Source organism: Poecilia reticulata, chromosome 1 (assembly GCF_904066995.2).
Source record: "Poecilia reticulata chromosome 1, P_reticulata-male-v2, whole genome shotgun sequence".
Taxonomy (NCBI): domain Eukaryota; kingdom Metazoa; phylum Chordata; class Actinopteri; order Cyprinodontiformes; family Poeciliidae; genus Poecilia; species Poecilia reticulata.
In genome coordinates, this window is record NC_088830.1 from 13,603,131 (window position 1) to 13,626,019 (window position 22,889).

The 22,889-nt window shown below is 40.5% G+C and overlaps 1 protein-coding gene across 1 annotated transcript in view; it reads left to right on the forward strand.

Annotated features, from left to right (window-relative positions):
- Nucleotides 1-3,985: 3,985 nt before the first annotated feature.
- xylt1 (xylosyltransferase I) overlaps nt 3,986-22,889 on the forward strand; it is a 103,104-nt gene continuing 84,200 nt past the window's right edge. The window contains exon 1 of the mRNA XM_008409210.3: nt 3,986-4,529. Within this exon, the coding sequence (XP_008407432.1) occupies nt 4,230-4,529 (300 nt within the window). The 5' untranslated portion in view covers nt 3,986-4,229. The remainder of the gene's footprint in view (nt 4,530-22,889) is intronic.

The window sequence follows — 22,889 nt, forward strand, 5'->3', positions numbered from 1 at the left end:
AGAAATCCCTTTGTTTTCTGAACAAGTACCAGTGCTCAGTCCAAATGGATGGAGAGTTTTCAAGGCATAACGCACTGTCTTTGAATGTGACCTGACAGAATGTACAAACATGCAAGGAGTATCAATACTGAAACAAGGCAACATATATTGTTAACGGTAGGTGGAAGAGAAGCTCAGTCTAAGCTAAACATGTTGCATGTTGGTTATTGTCTTGTTGTACATGGTTGCTGAGTTTGACTCCAGGCCTGAGGTCTTTCTTTGTCTCGTTTGCATATTCTCCCTATGTATGTTTGTGTGTTCTCATTGTGCGCCTTTCTGATGGACTGGTGAATTCTCCGTGCCGTACCCAGTACCCAGCCTCTCGCCCAATGATCATTTGAAATACACAAGCCCCCCCGGCCAAGATAAGCAGGTATTGACAATGGATGAATGAACTGATGCTGTAAATTGCTAGCTTTAGGGAACAGAAACACCTGGTTTGGCCAGAAAACACAATCCTTTAGGACCTTACGTTGTCTTCAAATGGTGTCACTCTCTGATAAAACAGGACAGGCGGCATGTACAATGTTGAGCTTATGTGTGTCCCTGCTTTAAGAGGCATAAAATGACAGCTTTTCACTCTGATGATTCTGCTGGCCATTCACGTTGGCTTACTGCGGGGACTTTTTGAGAGACTTGACTTGCAGTGAGCCATGGCTTAATGTTTTTAGTAACACCTTTGCCTTTCCTACCATGACAAGTCAAACTGCCTGCTGTGTAGAAAAAGGGGCCTGCTGCAGGAGATACTGCGACTCTGTTTATGTGATTGCCAAACCTGAGAACCATGAACAGCTTCAGGAGAAAGGAAAGGGAGGCAGACACAAAGACTGAGGCCTTTGTAGCAACCACTTACCTGAAAATGTGCCCAATTTGTGAGGGAAAAAAAGTCTTTGAAAATGGTTGCGTTTGTCAGAGCTCGTTCAGTTACACTGACGGTTCAAAAATCTTCCATGTGTTGTGATTTGTTTTAAAGCAATGACAGACAACAAAGGTTTATTTTTTTAGGTTTTTTTTATGATTTTTGTTATCAATATAGTAAAGCACCAACTGAATCAATGTATTCAATTTACCTAGATCTATTTGTTTGCACTAAAAGCTTAATTTATTTTAAGACTTAATCGTTTAGTGCCGGGCATAAATCCAATCTTTAATTTGAATATGTTTTCTTCAAATTTCCCTTAAGGCTTTTCTCCATTTTTACTAGTGGTGCCAATGTTTCTGAAAGGTGCTATGACAAAACGGAAAGGGAGCGCAAGTCAGAGTGAATGGAAAGCTGGAAGTGGCAAACATAGAACAAAACAAGCGTTAAAGCATTATAACTCACAGTATGAAAAATAAATAATGTTAAGAAAAGGACGCCAAAGTCTTTGATGAATCCAGATTCTGGACCTGTTCCCTAAACAAGTAACAATAAAAAGTGCTGAAAATGAATGCGGTTCTGAAAGTTGCCCTTTCAAAAAGAGTTACTTTCAAGAAGACGTCCTACACACTGTCAAAGACCTATATTAGGCTCTGAATACTTAAGCGATGTCAGTGTAAATTGGACATAGTGCTAAAGAAAATCAACAAAGCACCTCGCACAGGAGTACGGCCTCTTTTATTTATGTGAAACGTATGCAGATTGCTTGATTGAACAAAAAAAAGAAAGAAGAAGAAACAAAGTGAAACTTAAAACAAGAAAATTGTAAAAGCCCTCCATTCATTATAAACTTATTTATGTAGCTGACAAGAAGGAAAGGGGAAGGGTGATGAGCTGAAACCTGAAAGCTGGAAAAGCACCACAGAGGCTGGATGACCTCATGCTAAATCAGCACAATAACACCGGAGGTAATATATGAGCCAACAAGGACGAAACAGTGGAAGAAATAAGAAAATTATGCACATGTAAAGAAAGACGTTACCGACAGTCAAGTATATGGAACTCAAATGGTGGCAATGGTCTGCTGGAACAAGTGAAAACATCATTTGAATTCATAACACATTCAGAATTCAGTGGCAACTTTTCCGAGGCTGAGTTTTGTAGAGCAGAAGTCTTCAACCGTAGATCTGCGTGTTTCAGGTGTTTCCCTAACCGCCACTTGATCTAAACGAGGTGTTCATTTACGGATTCCTGCAGAACATGATGGGATCCCGGGGGAGGTAATAATGATCATTTGATGATTTTGGACACATCCAAAACGTGCTGGCTAGTGTTCCCTTAGGGACAGGGTTAGGGAACACTTCTGTTGGGAAATGATGAGCTGTTTGTGTCTCACCTGTTGTAGATGACCGTCCAAAGTGCCTCGCATATTTGAGCTAATGGCCAGTCGCAGAGGGGCCCAAGTCTGAAGCAGATCACTGCCATTTTGCAACAGATTTAGTCTAATTAATGTTGGTCAATCATTACCGATAACCCATGTGAAACATTCACTACAGAATGAGTATAAATGGGCATAGAAAACATCTCATAACAGAGCGACGAGTTTTATTTAAAACCTACTTTCTTTACAGATGACTTCACAACATTAAGCTTTTGTACCGCAATTTGAGAAAATTCATTTGCTCTCTAACAGATGTCTCCTGTTTTTTATTTTGTCACTGTTAAGTGTTCCAGATGATCAAACACATTTTAATTTCAGACAAGATAAATCGAGCAAACCGCAGACTGAAATTATGGTTTCTTATACTGAGGGGAAAAAAAAGTTATCCGAACTAAGCTGCCCATATGTTCAAAAGGAATCGCCTCCCAATCTTAACGACTAGTTGTGCCACCGTTTCAGTGACGAAGGCTAAAATGTGTTTGCAGTAACTGGTGATGAGTCATTTTTTTTTTACATCGCTGTGAAGGAGGTTTGGCCCACTTGTCTATGCAAAGCCTGTTTAAGGGAATGCCACTGCATCCCAATTGGATTTAAGTCCAGAACCTGACTAGGCCAAGCCAAAAATGTTCATTTATTTTGTTTTGTTTCGAAGAATTCAAAGGAGGACTTGCTGGTGTGCTTCATTGTCCTGCCACATAACCCAAGTTCACTTGAGACTTTGGTCAAACTGATGACTGGACATTTTTCTTCAGGACCAGACAATAATTCAAATAGTTCCTATAAAAACAACAAGAAGAGGTCACGAAGCAGATAAACAGTCCCAAACCATTCCACTATCAACAGCATGCGAAGGAATCACTGTTCTCTGCTGTTACTGCAGTTCACTTGAGCTCCAAAGGATTGGTTAGAAATCACCTTTTCTCCATCAAGTGTAAAAGACCTTCTCATGCATTTTTCAATTTCTTTAGATTATGTCATGATGTGCTGATTTTTCTTTGTTGGCCTTTATGAAGTTAGATGGCAGTAACCAGGGCTGTTTGTGGCTTGTGAACTTTCACTTAGCTTTGCAAAAGACATCATGTTCTTCCCAATTAATTCACTATTAAAACCAATAAGCAAGTTTTATAACTTTTTTTTTTTACTTAGGGTTTGGGTTTGCTTGGATAGCAATTTTTTTCCCCCTTAATAAATTACGTTGACATTTTAAGCAGCATTTTGTATTTGCGGGTTATCTTTGCTTGATGATCTAGTGGAAGAAATGCAAATAAAGAAGCAAAATGTAAGAGAGAAAATACTTTTTACCTGACTGAAGGTGTATTGGAAAATATATATATATATTTTTGCAGTTTAGCCCCAACAGAAAGTTGACTGAGATGAATTAGTAAAGCTGCCCAAGGCAACATAATAAAGCTAGGGACCCCACAGTCAATGCCCCTGTTGACATCAGTTAACTTGTCCGTCAAGAAGCCCTACAGGCCCAGTAATTCTGCAATTTTCTGCCTTCTAATAACGCAAAGTGAACATTTCCATATTTGCAATTACCTGGACGCATTTGATATTATCCAAATTCTTCTTTTGGTAGATTAAAACGTGGACTAATTTCCGTCTCACGGAGATTGAACTGGAAGTGGACTCCGAGCGCCTGGAGCATCTCTTCTGTCGGGTTTCACCACACGGTGGCCCCCCTGTCTCTCCTTCCCGACGCTCCTCCTCGCCTCCACCGCCACCATAAAGCTCAGCCTCCCTCCACCAACACCACCACCACCGCCTCCTCCTCCTCCTCCTCCGCTGCCTCCCTCAGTACTTCCACTCTTCCCATCCCGTCTCCCCAGCTCGCTCGCTCAGAGCCACAGACGCTCCTTCCAGCTCTGTGCAGCGCGGCGTGCGAACATGGTCGGCGGCTCCTGTGCTCGCAAGCTGGCCCGTCGGTCTCGGTCCGCCCTGATCGCAGCCCTCACCGTGCTGCTGGTGCAGACCCTCATTGTGTGGAACTTCAGCTCCCTCGACTCCGGCGAAGAGCGAGAAAACGCAGGCTCCAGCGTGCGAGAGAAGAGGGACCGGGTGGCGGGCAGCAGAGCCGCCGGCAGCGAGTATCTCCAGCGCGGGGTCCAGCAGCAGCAGCGGCAGCCCGGGCAGCAGCAGCATCTTCCTCCGCCGGGGAGGGGGACGTCTCGTCACATACAGCAGCCGGTAAGACAGCAGCGCTGTGACCGTGTGGTCGCATCTTAAGCTCGGTGTAAAGGACCTCATCGGGGGTGGAGGGGGTGGTGGGCTGGGTGAAACATCTTCTGCTTAGATCCCTGTTTTTTTTGTTGTTGTTGTTTGTGTTTTTTTTTTTTTTTAGACAAACGCTCTGCAGGGCCTCTGAATGAATTTTTGATCGTTGTCGGGCTCCTCTGGAAGGAAATGATTGTCTTGCATGAGCAAGATGCAAAGCATGCTCCCTTTTAGTCATCCAGTGCGTCTGTAGAATGAACGCCAGACTTCCTTTCTTCATAGGAAAAAAAAAAATGAAAAGAAATGCCAAAGCAGAGTGAAATCGGTTCACTCCAGGGCAGTGTGGTTGCAGGGAAGGGCGAAAAGGGGGCAGAAAAAAAAAATCTTTTCACAAGATAGCAGCTGTGAAGATGCCTGGACAGCAGAGCCACTGTCTGGGGTTGTAGTCTATACCTGTCAGGGTCTATTTGGTATTTCAAGTCAACAGTTTATGCACAGCTCAGCAGCACTGTCTGGCCAATGCCAAACTGAAACATAACCTAATTTGCAGAGTTGGTTTTGATGAGAGCCGAGGAATTAGAGTCGTCAAATTAAAAATGACGACAGATCTTCAAACATATGAACAAATCAGCTAATATTGCAGTTTCTGCTGTGTATTAAAAAAAATCGTACAGTTCCATTCAGTCCATTGACTTTTGCTTGCTTGTTTTTAAATTTCCCAACAAGTTTTGTTGTGGCGAATTGCATAAACATGGGCTGAGTTTGGCTATTTTGGATGAAATTGTTGTTTTTTCTTTAAGTCTTTTATATTCTTTGAAAATGAAACTGAGCAGTTTGTGTCCTTTCAATTTTGTTGGGTCCTATGACTCATACTCATAATGCTGTTTATTCCTCTTTCTTTGCAAGTTAATGTCTATTTTATTTGCATATTTGAGTTAGGTTAAATAACTCTTCTTTTTGACAACTGCAGTCCTCAAAGGTGGAGCTGAAAATGAAGGGAACCCAGAGGGTTAAAAGTCTCCGTTACCTCAGGATTTCCCATACTAGGTCTTAAATTTGATCAAGTAATGTGTTGAATATGGATTATTCATTTATTGCTTCATAGTTCATCCACTTTTTAACAATAAATCAGCTTTTGCTAAAGCTGGTTTGTTGCATGTTGCCCCTCTCTGTTTGCCGCTTATGTGCAATCAACTCCAGAATATAAAGGAACTCGTTTCATTGAGCAAATTTAAATATATGTTAAACATCATAGAGAACTAAATATCTGGATGCAGATATTTTTATCTGTATTGAACTACTGCTTGTGTCACTGGTCTCATTTTAGTTCTGGGATATTTTTAGTGACATTTTGTAACGTCTAACCAATCTTATGAGTTTTTTAATTGCTTTTTAGTGCTGCCTTTATATGCTGTCGTATTTGCCAAGGCAAGCTTTTAAAATGATATTTCAGGATTCAACGGCTTCCTTTGTTAAATAAGGAAAAAAAATTAAACAGCTCAATGTTTTGGCAATCACTGTAGAAACGTTCTTTATATCCCCACTATAAGCTCAGAAGAAGTTTATATTTAACTAGGTTTGGCTTCAAAAAAAGAATTTCATTAGTTACTAAAACAATATGTAGCCGAATATTTAACTTGTTTAGACTATTTTGTAAGTTAAGTTATGAAATGAATGTGCTATTTTTTATAATTAATGACATTCTTAAATATAAATAATACGTGTCACAAAAGTGCTGAAAAGTTTCAAATTCAACTGACAAAATCTCACAGAAACCCTGTCATTCATTCTAATGTATCTGTTTTATTAGCATTTATTAACATTGCTTAATCACAATATTAAATCTTCACTTCTAGACTGAAAAATTAATTGTATTTAAGTGTCATGCACCTCTGGCGTCCAGGCCACACGACACGCCACGTGCAAAACAAGATGGCCGCATTCAAATCACAGGCTGCACAAAAACGGCGTTATGTTTTTGAACTCAACCAGGGTACAGCGCTCGCTTTCTCTCCCGGGCTTTACAGACGAAAAACAAGAAATGAAAAAATGTTCCTATCGTACATCAGGCTTAATGTAGCATCCTTGGATAACCAAAATACATCTGCATCGCCTCTGCTTGCACGCTCAAATGGATAAAAACTTAAATCATAACACAGGGGACAGCAAAGAACCAAGTGATACTGGCGACAGGATCACTTGAGGCACCAGAGAAGCGAAGGCTGGCCAGTGTGGTCTCAGCCGACAGCCGAGCTGCTGTAGATCAGGTTACTGATGAAGTTAATGCTGGTTCAGATTAAAAGCAGTCAGATAACAAAGTGCATCGCAGTGAGTTGTGTATGGCATTACGTAGTGGTGCGGATTTATCTGATACACCAGTCTACTCTTCATTCGGATCTTGAGGGAAATTAGGAGAAATTACAGCACATTAGGGTGTTGTTATGATGCGCTGCACTGAATTACTGTGCTGCACATGAATTACATAACAGCAACTCCAGATTAGTCACGTTGGAACCTTTTCGTGCTGCGTCCACACTAACGTATCCAGTTGTGTTTCATTGTTAAAACACCTCCTTTTCTTTTCTGGGCACTTTGGTCATCCGCTGCTGCTCGTCTGTTTCAGAACGTCAAATCGTCAAATCTCTTTGTGATTGAGAAAAACCAATCAGGTTTTGCCATGTCAATATCAGTCTCTTTCAGATCTGATGTACCAATTCCAGTCATTAATTCTAGGAATTATTAAAAAAAGGGGAAAAAAAGTGCTTCATGTTCTTGGGTAAATATAGTAGCTTTGAATAAAACACAAATTTAAGGAATCTCATGATTACAGAAGATGTATGCGTCAAATTACGTGCCCCTAACACTCACAAAAAATTATCTTTTAGCTTTGATGCATTTAACGATTAGGAAAAAAACACCGTAGAGATGCTACGATCAGACTTTTCCTACATGACACCAATTATAGGTTTTTGTGGAGATTTGATTTGACCTATTGATTCTGTATAAGGATTATACCACATCAGAGGCGAGAAAAATGTGATGGAGGATCTTCAACAGAGGTAATAACTTTTTAATCCACCAGAAAACAATGTCTGCAGGACATATTACATAATATATTGTATTGAAGAACAATCTGAGATTTGATGAATTTAAAAAACAGGAAGTACAATTTTGAGATGCACCAGTCAGGCTTTTCCTGGTCGATACCGAGTTCGGGCTTTCTTTGAGAACTTACCAGCTGTTTCCAATAATGACAGATACAGAACTTATTTTTCCAACTGTAATACAAACATGAGAAAAAAAATGTACTGCAGGTTCCTAAATTGAAGTAGCAGTTTAGAATCCAACATAGAACCAAAAAACGAAGGATTGCTATTTATGAGTCATTTCTAACTTTTATCCATTTCTTGTTAAAGTCAAAAAAGTGAATCATAATGCAGATTTTTGGTTGATGCATCGATAGATAAAAAATTGTGAAAGTGCTTCTTCTAGCTTTTATTTAACAGGAACAATAATCAGTATTTTCAAGATTTGATAGGACAATCTAGAGAAAATTGGCCGTTTGACTCTGGCGAATGATTAATTTATCTCCAATACAATTTTAATATGTCACTTTTCAACAACTCATGGACAATACAGGAAAAATTGACAGACTGATTGGTTCATTTCTTAAGAATTTTGATTGTAAAATCTGTACCTGCTGATCTCTTATCAGAGCTGGTCTACAGGAAGTTAGGTGATGTTGATTTCTGACTGATTTATTGGAACATCTCTAAAAAAGAATTAAAATTTCCACAGCACCTAACCCTCCGATTACTGATGTGAGCCCTTGAGGGGCAGATTAGACAACCCCAGTCTCTGGCTCATTCTCTCTAACACCGTATAGTTCCAGATTCGACATCCACGTACTTTCTCCTACCTAATCACCGTGTTTTCATTCCCTCTTTAGTTATGAGAAGCATGCATGTCTGAGTGCGTCTCTGTGAGTTGGCAAGGCCGCCTCGCCTTGTGTAAGACTGCCGCATGAGTGCCAGCCGATGCTATATGAGGCAGTGCGTCTGAGGAAAGTTCGAGCAGCAATTCGATCCAGAACAGAACGAGCCAGGAGCTAGACTTTGACAAAAGACAGCATTTCTACATGATAACTGGTGTTACATGGGAAAATTATGCAGATCTTCAGATGTGTCATCCCAGCAGGCAGAAGCCACAGCTGTCATTAGAGCATATTTCTTTCTTTTTCTTTTTTTTTTTTGTTATTGTCGTTTTTAGGGAGCTACTCCTTGAAGAGTATGCAGAGTTTGTGTTTTCACACAGGCTTTGACTACCTGTTGAGCATTTATCATCCCGTAAAAGTTCCATATTTATTAATTAGCCTGTCGTCTTTATTCTCACATCCATTTATTACAAGAGTTAATGTCACAATTGTTATTAATAGGCTTGTAAGGGTGTGTGTGTGAAGAAGGAGAAACATGCCCCCGGCAGCAGATTGAGGAAAAGCTATGAAAGTCTACACATCTGGCCATCAGCATTTTCTTTCCATCTGTCCCAGCACTCCACTCATATTCTGTCATGATCCCCCTCTCCCAGGCGTAGCGGGAGTTCAGGCTCACTCCCGTTGTTAAGATTTCTCCTCTTAGTCGTGGTAATATGTGCAACATTTCCCCTGATGTACATGTTTTCCATTGCATCAAGTTTTCCAAATGGTCTTCTATGGCAGTAAAGGCATCACCAGCCATCTGGTTCCTTGTGAATTTTATTCTTCTTTTTAACTGTTTCCACAGTATAATAATGGCACATGTCTGCCTTAACTGCGAGTGATTACAAGTTATGATATTAGGGCGTTTGTTCTCATGCCACAGCACACTCAGCCAGACAGTTGTGAGGTGAAGGATTTGTCTCTGAGAAGAATGGCTCATTGACTCAATCCAGATAAATGCAAGCGCTGCACTTTGAATACATGTAGATTTTTGTACCTTATTATTTATTGTTATTTTGTACCTTTTTAAGGTCATGCCATAATATCACAGAGGGATGTATATCCAGAGTTTGACTAGATCGCTCAAAAATGTTCATTTGTATATTTAATTTCCTACCTGCCTTATTGTGCTTGAGTTCAATAAAGCTCACAAGCTGATGGCAAGACATGATCTGTTTCTTTTAGATCTTTTAACCTACTTCATGCTGTCGGACAGGTCTTATTACAGTTATTCATGGTCTGGCGCTAATCCGACCTGGGTGTGGAGACTCAACTCAACTTTCCAGAAACGTGGTAGATTACAAATAATTCCTCCTCATCGTATACTATACTATGCTGTCTATTTTTTGAATGAAGCTCTGCTTGATCCTGTTCTAGTTTTTTTATGTATGTGTGTTTAATCCTTCAGTAGCTTTTTCCAAGTGGCTACAAATGTCCGAATCAAGAGCAAAGGAGATGTCCTAAACTGTTAAGTCAAATAAATGTAACACACCAACACCACAAACAAGTTGCCAGAGAAGAAATAAAAAAATAAAAAAAAACATACATTTTTGAGAAACATTTTTGAGAGACATTTTTGGTGATTTTCACTCGTTAAAGTCATGAAGAAATTTGCATGATGCCCACAGCTCACTGGCCTGGTAAAATCCAGCCCCTTGTCCTACAATGTTTGCTTCATCCGGAGGGTCTGGGCTCTTGGCTATTGAGAAACGATTGTTCTCTGGAGGTGTGGACTCTGTTCAGGTTTTAAATGTTACTCAATCATTAGCTTTTGGCTGTGACGTGTGTCATGCGCCAGTTCGATGCAATGAAGTTTACCGGATATTTGCAGTGGAAGATGGCTGTAAGCAGCCATCTTCCAATGCTAAGTGAGAAGTCTCGAGCTGAAAGAGATGGCTGTTGGTACAAATTCAACACTTGGAAGCGTTGCCAACATGGACTGAACGGCTTCATTCACTTCCTCGGCTGCCATTGCTAAAACTACAGGGAGACTATAATTCCAAAACAGTGAGGAAAATATAGTCGTTCACAACTTCTCCTGTTCTTCTTGTTCTACCTGCAGAATCCAAGTGAATGGGAGAAAGCTCAGACTGTCTGTGAAGCATCCTCTTGTTCCTGTTTTTCCTCTTTCTTCTCTGTGCTTCCAAAACTATTTGGCATCCTTAGCACTAATTTGCTTTAGAAAGAAAGAAAATATACTAGATGTTAAATATTACGTTGGCACACATGTGCTTGGAATCTATTAGCACACTTATATTGTGACGATGACATTTAATTCATATCTGTTGGTGTTAGTGATATTTGCTGCAGAAAAGAGATTGTATCATCAAGTAAGCTCCACTGTGAGAGGTGAACTTACTGAGCAATTGTATTCATCAGCCTGTACTGAAGTATAAGAGTAAAATAGATTTATGGAAAGACATTTTTAGGCAGCAAGTGACCTCAAAGACTGACACAATTAACATTAATAGATTGATTGAAAGAACATAACATACAAGGATTATTGTTAGTTTTAATAATGCATGGTCTACTTTTAATGCTTCAATCTCATGTAACCATTTATCCTCCAGCCGCATTCACAAAATGATTCATCCCAGTATGTCTATGATCACAGCACTGAGTCACGCTGACAAATGCATACACACCATGTTTCCACTACGAAAATGATAATTTTGGCCTTCCAAGGGTAAATAGCTTTGGTTTTACTGTGTGAAATTGTTCCACTTTAGTCCTTAAATCTTAGGATTTTCATACAACAGTGGTACCATTTCCTGTTAATTTCAAATTACATGATATTAAGATGTGTCTCATGTATGATATGCATAATCTACCTTATAAATATGTACAGTCAGGTTATATTTCCCTTCATAGTAGCACCAGAAGTTAAACACTTGATAACAAAAATAGCCTCAGAGAAGGTCGAAAGGTTGTAGTATAAGCTCTTTGATCTCTGCTTCACAATCTGTCTACCGCTGGATGACAACTCCCAAGTGCACACACAGGTTTTCATCTGTCCCATTGTTTCTCTGGATAAAGTAAAGGTGGATCAGGGATGGTCTTTAATAGAAGGTGAAGAACATAATACTGCTCAAATGGAGTATAAAAATATTGAAATCTTGCCTCTTGTTAAAAATGAGCTTAGATTCAAGCACACTTAGGTAATGTCACAGTACAAAAAAGTCATACTTATTCGAAAGAATACTCTGATAACTTTGTTGATGCTACAATTTTTCTTTTAAAGCATAGTTTTCCAAGTGAAAAAATCTGAAAATATAACAGTTTGAGATTATTTTTATTGAGTTAACTAGTGTCATGCCAATAACAAGTTGGTAATGCAACAACAGTTTAGTATATAAAAGAAAAAAGCGATATTGAGCAAACGATTCAAATCGTTTTTTGTTTGCAAAGTCCCGGTGAAATTACCAAAGAATGTTGAAGTTCAGGCAGTTCAGTTTAGGACGGAGAACTTTGAAAACTACAAACTGTCCACGGCAGGAATTACCAAAAGTCTTGACTGAACTGAAGGATGGTTCTGTTTCTACTGTTCGTCACAGTTCTGCAGATGATGGCAATGCAAGTACTTAACGATGTATTTGTTTTGTATTGTTGTTCGGCACAAACATAATTTGTCAACTAGCATTTGCTAACGCTGTGCTAAATGCTAAATGCTTCTCCTGTGTCTAACGTCACCATTATGTTTTTTAAAAAGGTCGCATTTGTGCAAAAAAAAAAAATGGCTTTGTGCTGAATTATTGTGCTTTTGTGTTTCCTTTGGGGTTAAGGATGTAAGGTTGTAGTACTGTGTGTTTGTTTGTAGCCATTTTGAGGCGGTGCTAATGTAAACACAGTTAGGAGGGCTTGGCCAACAGCTCATTTGCATAATCATGACATAGCCCTAAAACAGTGCATTCCTTAAGGAGCTCAAAACAGGCAGAACTGATCAGGTGAAATCTCAATATCTTGTGTATTAGATGTTATAAACATCTAATACACAAGATATTAGATGTGTATTAGATGTTATGAACATGTTTTGTACAGCCCACACTCTTATCCCATAGCTTGTTCAAGGAAGCATAATATAGTTGACCTTTAATATTACTTATTTTATTAATAACAATAATAAAATTGACTCTTATTTCTAAGATTCTCAGAGTTTATTTAGTATTTATTATAATGAAATATTGAATATTTTGACCACAACCCAAAACATACTAGAAAGTTTTCCTCTGGGTGGGTTAACCCTTTGATCTGATGTGGCATGACCCTAAAGAAGGCATCAGTGTAAAAAATAACTATCCAGTGTGGCTGAATTAAAACAAGAAGAGTAGTTACATTCCTCCACAGTAGCGTAAAAGACTTTACAAATTATTATTAAGTATTTTTTGGAGTTGCTGCCACCAACGGCTGCACAACCAATTATTAGAATTGAAAAAAGTTTACTTTTTCAAATACTGCCAGGTTGGTATGGATGGGCTGAAAAGAAATCAATGCTTTTTGAAAACCGTCTCCTGTATTTTCTCATGCTATCTTTGGCAATAAAATTAGTTTGATAATCTCGAACACTTAACAGTGTTTAAAAAAGCAAGAGCAGAAGAAATGGTTTTTCAAGCAAATTCCAAGTTGCTGTATTTCTGCACAAGTCTGATTTTATGCTATCTATGCTAGAAGACGGTGCTTCTTTAGAGTCGATTGTAAATTTAAATAAATTGACATCTTATCTGTTTAAACAGACAGCATTAAACTTTGTTTGAGCGGCCTTATCTGCCTTTTTTGCCCAGCCAACAAGGGCTCTGTCGTTTGTGCATGCCCACTCTTCCACTGAGGCAGAGGAGGAATCTGAATCCTGCAAACAAAGCCTAATATTAGGCTAATCATCATTCATCTCCATTCATTTGAGCAATTTGTTACTTCTCACTGACGGTGGCATATCCAACCTGTGCAACGTATTTCGCTAAAGTGAAACAAAAGCCCGCCATTGTCTGGTGTGACATTTTTAATGGTGTCATTATTTAACGGCCGGCGTTTTCATTTATCATGAAAGGGCTTTCATTCACACTGTATGCTTTTTTTTCCCCCCCCATCTTCCCCACACGTCAAGTCCACTTCATTCTCACACTGCCATTCCTGGGGGTGCCGTTTGTTCCTGCTCCGCTGCATGCACCAGTCACTGTCAGCGCCGGGTTTCGTAATACATCAAAGCCACTCTCAGTGTGGTAATTGGCATTTAAATTGGCTCTCCCAAAAAGTAAATCGTCCAGACGTGAGCATGAGCCGTTCTGCTTTAAACAAACCTTTATACACAGATGATTACGGTCCTGAAAAAAAAAAAAAAAACTCCCCAAGGAGACTGTGATTTAAAAACTCTTAATGGCCCAATCTTTACAACAATAACGTGTTATTCTGTAAAAATCCGCAATAAGGAGAAGAGTAGAGTGCAGCCTGCCCATCCATCAAAAACGTATTGTGATTTTTGAACACAGAGAACCTCGTTTTCAAGTGCCATTAGCCTGTGAGAGAGGTTGGGAACATATTCAGATCTAAAGGAAGAAGTGTGCACCTGAGAGACTTGAAAGAGACTCCCTGAAAACCTAGAATACTTTGATGCTGAAGTGTAATTTGTACACACGACACAGTCCTTCGTGCTGCAACAGGAAAAACATTTTATCATTACCATAATGCAAAACCCCTGTCATGTTACTTTGCTAAGCCGATGCCACTAATGTGAAAACTGTCAGCGTCGATGTGGAATCCCGAGCGTGTGAAATGATGTGCAGAAGAGCATCGACGGAGTATCCAGAGCAACTCAAAACACAACAAGCCACAGACTTCGCTGCTAAGCCCGTTGTGCAGCACAGGTGCTGAATGGACTCTTCAGTGCACCATGCACGCACGCCATCTGTTCGCAGTGTCGGAAGACTCCTTTTTTCCCCCCCGTCTTCCTCTGTTTCTTTGCCGTCATTGTGTAATGAGACAACAGCCATTCAACAGGTGTTACGCTGCCGAAAATACTACGCATGTCTTTGCAAACAGAAAACACAGGGGAGTGACTCACACGGTCCGGTCAATTATATTGACTCCCCGCCTGGGCGATGAGAGCGGAGCAAGTTCCATTACCATATTATGGTTAATAGGGCAAATGGATAACTGCAGCATCGAGTTAGGAACAAAAACTGTGTGTCGAGGGTTTAACGGCAGAGGGTATGTGCAGTTATTCTGCCTGGATTAGCGTGGTCACATGTGAGGAGGACTTCTGCTGGTCTTCTTGGTTTGAGGTTGCCACGTTCCATAGGAAGAAAAATAAGTAACGGTTTTGGTTTTAGCAGAAACTGTGGAAAATTTTGATTTTACAGACTTTATGTCCAGATTGGAGAGTTATTGGAGGATTTTCTAGGTCTCCATAAATATGGAACAGGAACATGCAGTAAAGAAAGTTATTTTTGAGCTCCATATTTATATGGAGTTACATAGTAGCCGGTGTTTTTCCCGTAGATTCTGCAGAAGACATTAAGGTTCTTGTTGTCCATCTGTCTGTTGTTTGGCACATGTTCTCTCGGTTGCTGCTACATTTCTCTTGACAGCAGTTGAAAACATTTGAAAAAACAAAACAGATGGATCGGTAAATCAACAGCTTCCTCATTTAACTTCTTCTTTATCGATACAGGAATATTTACTGTATCGAATACATTTACTGTGGAGAAAGATTCCGCCATAATCATTTACCAAGACACTCAAGATGTGGAACTGCACAATAGGTTGCAGCTCCACATCAAAATCAGCAACAACAGCGCATGCAACTATGACTGCTTGGATGGAAAATTTGGTAGATAGTTATACTTCAAGTAACATTCATTTACCCTCACATGCCAATGTGAGTGGTACTTTTGTACTCCTTGGTGCACAAACTGTTCAAAAATCCTATTGACAGGAATCCCAAGTTTCATAGAATGGAAATATTGTAATGATGACAAGGAGAGGAGTCAAGAAATTGTTGCTGCACCAACCATCCTTCCCCCATTGTCTTCTGCTTTACTCAGGTTGAGGTCATAGAGGCAGCAGTCTAAACTGAGAAAACAGTTATACGTTCTGCTAATTTCTAAAACCCTACAAAGACAGGCACAGTATTCAGCTTCAGGTAAAGCCTCATCCCCATTCCATGTTTTCTGGCTATGAACTATGACCTCAGACTAAAGAGGTCCTGACTCCAGTGACCACTCTAGTGAATGCTACAGGTCATGTTGTGGCCTGACCCCTTTCTGGTGCTTATATGACCGAAACAGGAAGTATTTTAGTTTTGCTTGTTCCCCTGTGCAGTTTGTGTACAGCAGCATGCTCTCAAAAATTAATTTAGAAAACAATTTTTCCACAGATTTAGTGTAGATGGTTGTGGAAGAGCCCCACATTCTCTTGCAAGAAGCATGTTTCTCCAATCAGGTCTTAACAGGGTTTTTTTGTGCTTCAGTGAATCTGTGTGTGCTCCAACCTCAGCATGGCGCCTGTTTTATGGATGGTCTGTAAAAATCAAAGATCGTAACTATGGTTGATTTCTATTCTCTCAAATCTACTCCAGCAAAGCCCAACATTTAACGCCAATTAGATCTGCATCCCTCTGTCCAACATCCCTCTGTGAACAAACAGCCAATCCTCACATAATACCAGCGCAGCCATGTCTCCTGCCTCCTAGTTTCCCCACACACACACGCACACACACATCATCCGGAACCACTGTTGCAAATGGTTTCATTCTCCGATACATTATTAATGCATCATCCAGATGAATGAACCTATATTATACTCGGTGATGACAATATTCTCGCAGGTAAGAGGCTTAGCAGGCAGCCCTGGAAGACACACACAGGCGAGATAGGAGGTGTAGTTGTTTGGGCTTTTGGTGGTGAAATAGAAATTTACATAAAGATCCATTACTTAGTGCAGAGCTAAATGGTGGCCCGAGAAATATTTGGAACATCGTATATATATATATATATATATATATATATATATATATATATATATATATATATATATATATACACACACACACACAAGGATTTTAAGGTCCGTCACGTAGCTCCTTTTTTTGTGGATGAGCTGGTAGGAGATTCTCACAGTGTGGAAAAACCTTAGCTAAAAATATAAGTATAACTGTTCACTGTATTAACAAAAAGATGCAGTTATAAATATATGTAACACAATGTAATTGCCTTTATTTCCAAACAGCCGAAAAGTGTGGCAACCTTTTCTGAGCCAGCAAGCCAGCAGTGCAAGGAGAAACTTAACTCAATCACTTTCTCTGGGACCTGATTGAAAGGACTGTAAACCATAGGAATGATACGGGGGGAACTTTTCGAGATTCTGAAACCCTCGTGTATCTTGATTACAATGAGTGGCTCTTGTCTACTTCCGTACCTGCTAGCTGTTTCCGGATGATTCTTCCAAATAGAGCTCTGTTAGCAGATCAGGACTGTTACCATGAGAACGCCTCTCTCTCTCTCACTCTCACTCTATTTCTTATTAATGGAGTCCCACCACTTGCAGAGAGAGTTTTTGTTTGATAAATATAGCTTATTTCCAAATGTATAACACAAGATCAAAAATATATATTTTTTCATATTTTGTATTATCTTGTACACAAGATAGGGAAAGTGCTGACTTGACAGTTGTTCAGCAAACACAAAAGGTGTTTGAAAAATTTCAATGGAAAGTTATTTGGAAGGTAAAACGAGGTGGAAAGAAATGCTCAAGTTGAGATGACAACATTATTATACCTCCGTTAATCATCAGCTCACACTGTTTTGTTGCGTTTCTGCTTTTGTAAGTAATGTAATACTGTGAAACCATTGCATTTTTGTTTTTACCAAAGGTTTTCATATTGTAATAATCTCCCATACCCAATCTAACCACAAACCTAAATTAGGTTTCAAGACCAAGTTTTCAATAGCTGTAATCTATGCTTTTAAAATTAGACTTTCACTTTGTAATTATGCCCCGAAAAATGTAGGATTAAACTCGTTTATTTCAGAAAATGAGCTATTTGAATGAAGTGATTTCACGGGAGCATAAAACATGAGAATTATGGCAACTGAAACACAGCATGACTCGTGCAACACAATTAAAACCAATCCGCTGTTACAGTGCTGCTTCTTACTTATTCTGTTTCAAAGTACAGATTATTTAGGAGAGGATCTAGCAGTTTTCTGGTAATGGCACATAAAATGTAAGTGAATTTTCCATTTATGGTGTTGTTTGTCAAGTTTGATGTGATGAGAGGCTGCGGGTAATGTTGCTAGAAGTGACAGCCACATATCCGTTCTCGTGCTGTTTCTTTTTTTTTTTTTTTTTGCTTTTCTTTTAGCACTGATGACTTATAGTAAATCTAACATCTCTGCTGTGTCCCCCGCAGCATTCCCCATGAATAGTTTTGTGCAGTAGGTCATTAGACAGCGTGGAGCGTGCTTGTCTTTCAGCTGTAATAGTCGCATGTCATTGGGGGGAAAGAGCTCGACTGCCCTCTCCTCTGAAATCTTTGCGGCTCTGCCTCATTCTGCTCCAGTGACAAGGCAACGTGCCGATTCACATGTACAATAGAAATGCACATGAACTTGTAATCACACCCACGCAGACTAATGACGCCGAGCACGGGCCGCTGCCTCGCTGCTCCTTTCTCGACGCATCATACACTAATCTCAGTGTGTTACGTTGTCCTTAAGCGACGGGTAGGTGGGGGGGTTGGGGGGGGGACCGTGGCAGAAGTGAAAAGGCTACACGGCTCTGCGGCAAAGACACAGGCCGATGACATGTTGGCCGGGCAGAGATAGGAGCGATCTGGCCTGTCAGGGAAAGCTTTTGTCCTTCCAGTCCCGCGGAGCACAAGGAGAGGAACTGACAGCGGTGCTTTTCTTCCTCTTTCTTCTCCTCCCTTTTTCTTTCTCTCTCTCCTCATCGCCACTGGAGTTGAATACCAGAAACCCCAGAAGACTTGTCTCAGTGATTAGAGGGAGAAAGTGAGAGCGGAAGAAAAGGGAGAGAAAAAGAAAAGGCGGAGAAAAGAGAGAAACACACATATACATATACGCAAGGCGGAAAAAAGCTGGAGGAAAAGGCGTTTGAGGGGGAGAAGAAAAGAAAAGATAAATGTCTCATCTTCCTTTCTGCAAATCCGATGCTGACTCAAATCCAGGCGTAATCCGGGGGGGGGGGGGCAACCCGTTTTTGGTGTGAAGGCTTGTTAGCGTTGCTTGGGTATGGATATGACATTGAAGACTTTTTTTTCTGTGATCACACAGAGATTATGTTTTATATTGTTTTTTGTTTGTTTTTTTCGATTTTTCGTGTCGGACTTTTGACTGTTAACAACCAGACGGTAGAAAAAAGGTGCAGAACCAGCAGGAAATGTTCGGTGGTTCTAGCTTCTCCCAGTAGGACACACAAACATTACTTCTTGAAAGGTTTGGACAGAATCTCTGTTCTTTTGTGGACCTCGATTCTTACACGGCCTGGAAACGTCTGAAATGTTTTCCAGGTCTGGAAGTATGAGAACATAGAAGTACACGGATAGTTTTGCATTTCAGACTTTATTCCCTATTCAACTCTTTAAATGTTGTCCTTCCTTTTGTCCTTTACTCCCTCCTTCCTTGCCCTCTAACTTTCATCATCTTTCTCACTTATCACTTTTGTTCTCGTCTTTCTTGTCTCCTTCCTTTTGTCCTTACTTTTATGTATCTTCCATAGTTTCTTTTCTTGTGGTCTTCTTTCCTTTCATTCCTTGTGTCCTGCCTAGATCCCATCCACCCTTTTGTTTTCTTGTGGCTCTCCTTCATTTCCTGTCTTGTGTTTTAAATCTTCCCTATTTGTCTCCTACCTCACTTGTTTCCTTGCCTCCTACCTCCCCTCCTCTTATGTGTTCTTCAGTACCGTATTTGACTAGAAAAGTCTTAAGTTTGAATGCTGTGTGTGAGTGAGAATCGTTCTCAGGATCTTGAGTTTAAAAGGTCAGACCAAAGGCGTATTATATTTTGTAAGTTGTAGATAATGTACCGTATTAAAGATCATCATCAGGGTTACTTGTCGGCACGATGAGTCAGTTTTCTTGTTTAGCCTTTATGCTGTCATACCAGTTTACAAGCACAGTGGCCCCATTGTCTCTGAACCAGCTTTGGAATGGCCTTTGCTTCACAACCCTCTCAAGGCTTCAATTATATTATTATGTGCACTTTTTCCTCCCACCAAATGTTCCAGTAATGTGTCTTAGTTGCAGCAGTCTACAAACAATCAACTTCTTTGCCTGCCATGCTTGTTAAGGGTGTCAGTGAAAATACAGTTCTCATTTGCTGTAAGCCATAATCATCCAAATTAACATAAACACGTTTGACTGCGTGTGCTAAAGTCTGTGCTGTACACGAGTTTCACTTTTTGAATTGAACTGCTGAAAAGAATGAACTTTTCAATGACATTCAAACTTATTGAGATGCAATTTCATAGCATTAGGAGAGTCTTAGCATAATATTTATACATGTATCTGAACACACACACACACACACGCGCACACACACACACGCGCGCACACACGCACACACACACACACACACACACACACAAACACACACACACACATACACACTCTCCAGCAACCTCTTCAGCATCCTTCTCCCCTGAAGAAACACCCACAGAATAGCTAAAATAATAAAATATTCTGCTTCCTGAATCAGAAAAGCACTCACAGACCCTTCATGAACACTCTCACGTACGTGCCAGCACACACACGCACGCATGCACACACACGCACACACACGCACACACACGCACGCACACACACAAAGATCTCAATCATCCTCTTCCTCCTCTCTCGGCTCATGCATAACGTCTCTGCTCACCACCTGAATAGCTGCTCTTCAGTATTCATGTTAGGACAAGTCGGAAAGCTCGCTCTCATTACGGAGCAGGTGTTTTTTCTCCATCAGTGGTGCATTTACATCCCGGCTGTTCTTTCCCGACTGCCGACAGCTCCGAGACAGAGAGAGAGAGAGAGTGAGAGAGAGAGCTCATGTGGTCTTAATGCCGGCATTAACGTTGGCATGTTTGTACACCTTGACTACTTCCTCTCCTTTATCATCCGCTTTGCCTCCCCTCCCCCTCGTCTTCCTCTACCTCCTTGAGTATCTCACCGCACCGCTGAGGCGTTCATCGGCCCTCCAGACGCCGCGGGCCCTCCAAATCAGACTCGATGAGAAGCCCCACAGAGGCCTGTCGCAGCCGGGAAGAAATTGCGGTGTAATTGAGCTGCGTGATAATAATACGTTCTTCCCTCTGATTTCCTAACAGCGGCGAATCATCAACACCATCATCATCGTGCCATCACATCATCACTTCCACGCTGCTGCCGTCACCATCAGAGCTGACCTGCTCTTTCGCTTCAGTCTCTCGCTTTCTTGTCAATTGCTTTTACTGCACCTTTTTTATTTCTATTTCTGCTCCCCTGCTCTTCCCTCACTCTGCGCTCAGACCCGTTCAGCCAAATATCTTTCCAGTTTCTGTCTCGTGGCATCGGGTGGCGCGCCTCCGAGGTGCAGGCTGCAGAAATTACGATGTTTGGAGTAGCTGGTTGTTGTGCGAGGAGAGAATTGACGAGAAAAGAACATAATTAGGATGTGTATTTTTTTTATTTTTCCACTGAGATACCAAAGTTGTTTCTGGCCGTTTTTCTCTTTTGTGTTTTGTTTGTTTGAAAGGTCCAAGGTGGTGAAAATGCAAAGCTCACAGCGTCATGCCTTCTACAAGAAAGCCCTGAGCAGTTTGGAGCGAGTCGTCACCCTGGCTTTCTGCTTAACGACTTCACAATTTCCGATGCATTTTCAAAATCGCTGCCCATTTGCTACTTTGGTGAGAAGGACTTGCAGACGTCTCAGCTCAGACCTCTGGCTTAGTCAGCCAGCCAATCCGTGAGCCGGAGGGTCCTGGTGGCTGGTGTGGGCTGCACATATTTTCTCTTGTGCAATATCAGCAGTCCATCTAAATATCCTTGTGAAAAAAAAAATGTGGTGAGAACAAAAAGTAATGTAGCTGAACTGTTTACTGGAAAATTGTTTTCCTGTAGTTTAGAAATAGCTTTTGTTGCTAACGTTACTCAGCGTTGATGATTGTCCTGTGCTGCTATTTGCAAAAGCATTGAAAACCCTGCATTATGTTTTCGACACAACCACAAATACCAATGTGTTTAATTGAGATTTTAGAATAGAATAGGACAGAATTCAACTTTGTCATCGCAACAAAATGCAGTTTGCATCCATCCAGAAGTGCTTAACAAGAAAATTAAATTATTTTACTGACGGATCAACACAGAGTTTTGCACAATTGTGAAGGCAGATGAATACTAAATATTTTTGTCTAAATTTGCCCAATAAAAATATGAAAAGTGTGGTGAGCATTTTTATTCACACTTTGTAAAACCACCTTTAAATACTCCAGGCTGCCTTGTTTTGCACCCTCAAATATGGTAAATGTTTGCCTGTATTTAGCTCCATCCATTTTTGGTTTGTCAGATAAAATCCTAATAGAACACACTGAAATGTTCTGGTTCTACCACAACAGAGCATTAAAACTCTCAGTGGGTGTGAATACTCGAGTGCATTGCCTCCATCCATGCTACAGTCGGGCAGGTAGGTAAAAACCCAACGAGATTTTTTTTTTTTTCCTGTTTAAATAGTAAAAGAAACACTATGTTTCTCAGGTGACAAAGTGCTGGAAATGCGTCATTTTGAGAAGCATAGTTTTAAGAAAAAGGAACTTCATCAATCGTTTCGAAGGGAAAGCATGATTAAAATATTGTCTGTTTAAAAAAAAAGCAGCTAAGGCTGCTCTAGTGGACCTCGGAAGGAAAATCGTGTCTTTAAGATTCACATAAGGTGAGCTTTTAAAGACATTGCTGGTTCATGAGTCGCTGCTGTGCATCTCCGTTTGTTTGGTGCAAACCTTCAAACCAGAACCTCTTATCTCCTGTCCCTGGATTAGAACGAGTTTCAATTCACTTTGTATAAAGTCTCCCTCTATAAAGACACCTGAGCTAAAAATATCCAGACATACCTGCATTCTCACATACAAGTGGCTCTTTTTATAAAGCATAAAGGAGTCTTTGTTTGTCCCTTTTGGCATGCCCAAGCTGTTTGCTTAAGATAATGGAGAATCCTTCTGTATCTGAACGGGGAGCAGTTACACTGCATCAGAGCTGCACAGACAGAAAGGGTTAATCAGAGCAACAAAAGCTGACCTGAAAAGATAAGTCGGTGGAAGTCGGGGGCTTGTGGCGTTGCAGTTTACATTCTGGGGAGCATTTGTGTGCGTCTGCGAGCAGTAGGAGAGTTTAC